The sequence below is a fragment of the Neltuma alba genome, unplaced genomic scaffold, assembly GCF_004799145.2.
Source record: "Neltuma alba isolate B1F8T4 unplaced genomic scaffold, ASM479914v2 tig00010952_pilon, whole genome shotgun sequence".
Lineage (NCBI taxonomy): Eukaryota > Viridiplantae > Streptophyta > Magnoliopsida > Fabales > Fabaceae > Neltuma > Neltuma alba.
This window is the reverse complement of record NW_021635722.1, coordinates 60,846-63,866: the sequence shown is the minus strand read 5'-3', so window position 1 is coordinate 63,866 and position 3,021 is coordinate 60,846. Positions and strand designations below refer to the sequence as shown.

Here is a 3,021-nt window from a genome sequence, read left to right as displayed (position 1 = left end):
TTCTAAATACAAGACCCATTTTATAGTATAATTTATATTATAAAATGGGTTTTATATTTAGGACTGGAAAGAGTATATGTCATAAACATCAACCTTAAACAGGCTGAAAGTTCAAATCTCAACTCATATATAATCAGATAACTCCTCTTGACATGTAATAATCTAATAATTAAAAATAAGGTACTAAAAATCAGACTGGTTATTGAACCAGTGAAGGCAGCGAGTTAAGAGTTAGTGGGTTAGACCGGAATCAACCAGAGATCAAACTGGTGAGAAATAAAAACAACAAAAAAATAATTTAAATTTTCTACTAAATATTAATTTAGTACATTGAATCACTAATAAAATTATCATATCCTTACAATTTTTTTCAAGTTTTTTGCAATTCCTTTGGTAACAAAAGAAGATATATGATCATAAAATATTTTTCCCTACAATCATTCAATTACTGAGTCCTAATTATCAACCGTTTTTAAGAAAAGCATCAATTTCTTTTTTTTAAAAAAAAAACCGGATTAACTCATCAAACTGATTAAGTTACTCAGGTTATTACTAGGTTATTCCTGAGTCACATTGGGTCAATTTAATCTCTGTTTCTTTACTTAGCGTTCAGTCTGGGTTTCCATACCATAATTAAAAAGAGCAACTACAAATTGCATTATAAAAAAACCAACCTAACCCTGCGTCAACACCCTATCGATCGCCCTTCTTTTGCCCCACAAATATCCAATCCTGTACCATCTTCACGTTCAGTCCCACGCAGCTCCACTCTCTCTCTTACCTCGCCTTCCCCTCTGGGTCCCCTTATATATACTCACGCATCGTCCTCTCTCACCATACACACAGTCTACATATAGCTGTCCCTAGCTTTTTAACGCTTTTTAGTTTTTTACCCATCGCACTAGGCACTAGCGCTTCCACTCAGCCGGAATCATATATGACGACGCTCCACCCGGGGGAGTTCGACGCTGACTCCGTCGCTTCCTCCCCTCGTTCCGACCATTTTCATGAACCTTTGCTTCGCGTCCGCTTCATGTGCAGCTTCGGTGGCAGGATATTGCCCCGCCCCCACGACAACCAGCTCCGCTACGTCGGTGGTGACACCAGAATGATCGCGGTCCACCGCTCTATCTCCTTCTCAGCTCTCCTTCTCAGGCTTTCTAAGCTCTCAGGTACTGATCACACATCGGAATTAGGGTTGATCTGTTTCTCCGTATTGCCGTCTGTTTTCAATTTAACTTTGGGGGATCAAATTGGATGCAGGCACCACCAATATAACAGTGAAGTACCAGCTTCCCAATGAGGATCTGGACGCCCTGATTTCTGTGACGACGGACGAGGATGTGGAGAACATGATGGAGGAGTACGAGCGGGTAGCGCAGAATCAAAACCCGAGGTCAGCTCGGCTCCGGCTATTTCTGTTCGTTAAGGGAGAAGATTCTAGAGCCAATAGTATCAGCTCCCTACTGGACGGCTCTGCCAATCGCGAGAGCTGGTTTGTCGACGCCCTCAACAGCGGCGTAGGTCGGCTCGAGCGAGGCCGTTCCGAGGCGTCTTCCATGGTATCTGAAGTGCCTGATTATCTCTTCGGCCTGGAAAACTCCGACGAGGTCCAAACCCGGGAACCAAGGTTGAAACCCCGACCGCTCGTCAACGACAGCGTCTCATGTTCGGATCCTGGCTCACCCGCTCCGGTTGTTTCATCTCCGTTTTGCTCCACCTCATCGGCTCCAAATGTGCCGTCCATGCCGAACCTCCAGCCAGTTAAAACCAAACCGGATAATCCGGTTCCTGTCATGGAATCGAAAGAACATCACATTGACGGTTTTCAAACCGGAAATCCAGGTGGCCAGATGCCTCACTACCCACCGCATTCTACTTATCCTGGTCATTCTGTACAACCTTTTTCAGTTTACTACATTCCAGGTCCGGTTTCGGTTCAGCATGGGCAGGTACCAGTCCAACCGGTTACAATTCAGGGGCCTTATGTTCAGCCATACTCGGCGGTGGTGCCAGGTCAGGTGCCAGCGGGTTATCATCATATAGTTCCGGGTTCGGCCCAAGCATTCGCAGGAGGGATGAGGCCAGTCGGCGGTGCGCATTCATACGAAGCGGCTGCGAGGATTGTTTCAGACGGCGTGAGGCAGCAAGCGTATCAAGCAGTCCCGAATTACGGCAGCGCCCCTGTTTATCCGGTGATGGCGATGGCAAGTGGGGACGAAGCGCAGAGACCAGGAGCGGAACACGGCACGGGTCGGGGCCCCAACATGGAATGATTGAACCGCAATCTGTGCAGCATGTGATGAAATGAAATTACTTGAAATTTGTGTTTGGGTTTTAAAGAACACGAAAAAGTAAACAAAAAAAAATATTGCGATTAAATTTAAGTTTTGAGAAACTTTTGGCATAAAATTGCGTATATATTGGAAGAAGAACTGAATAATTTTATATGGAAGAAAGGTTTGGTTATGTATGAGTTGATAATATTGTTAGTGTTATGTGTTTGGATATTGTTTTCAGTATCCTTGTTCCATTTTCATATAATAGGAATACACTTTTTTAAGCAGTAGTAATTGAGAGAATTAGCAGAGTTTTGGTGTTTTTAGTTTTTAATAATAACAGTAATAAAAGTAATTATGAAATGAAGAATGGGATCACGTTGGTGGGAGTGGGACCCACAAATGCGAAATTGAAGCAAGCATTGGTGCATGATTGAGTAGGTAATTAAGGAGAGAATATTCGGACTAATTGATTGTTCCTTCTGTGCCCCGAAAGAAACAAGCATAGGATGGTTATGTTTTAATTAATCTCAGGTTGTCTAATGCTACAAGGCACACAAGCTTCACGTTTTGTTTTATAAATTTGAAGACGCCCTTCAATTCCATCGTCACAATCTGAGCCCTTTTTTTGTTGGTGGCTGCCGAAGCCACCCAAGATCCCATGAAGACTGTTTTAGGGGGATATGCAATGCGTGTTGCTTAGAGGCAACGAGTCTGTAATACCTTATTATTTAATATCCTT

At 43.3% G+C, this 3,021-nt stretch overlaps 1 protein-coding gene across 1 annotated transcript; it reads left to right on the top strand.

The window, feature by feature from the left end:
• The first annotated feature begins 775 nt into the window (after positions 1–775).
• LOC114760251 (uncharacterized) lies at positions 776–2,561 on the top strand. Its single transcript, XM_028949517.1, has 2 exons — positions 776–1,172; positions 1,264–2,561. The coding sequence occupies exons 1-2, from the start codon at positions 938–940 to the stop codon at positions 2,274–2,276; spliced, it is 1,248 nt and encodes a 415-aa protein (XP_028805350.1). The 5' UTR covers positions 776–937; the 3' UTR covers positions 2,277–2,561.
• The last annotated feature ends 460 nt before the right edge of the window (positions 2,562–3,021 follow it).

Coding starts and splice junctions, on each gene's coding strand:
- LOC114760251 (XM_028949517.1), top strand. CDS start 938: ATGACGACGCTCCACCCGGGGGAGTTCGACGCTGACTCCGTCGCTTCC. Junction 1,173..1,263: donor CAGGCTTTCTAAGCTCTCAG/GTACTGATCACA, acceptor AATTGGATGCAG/GCACCACCAATATAACAGTG.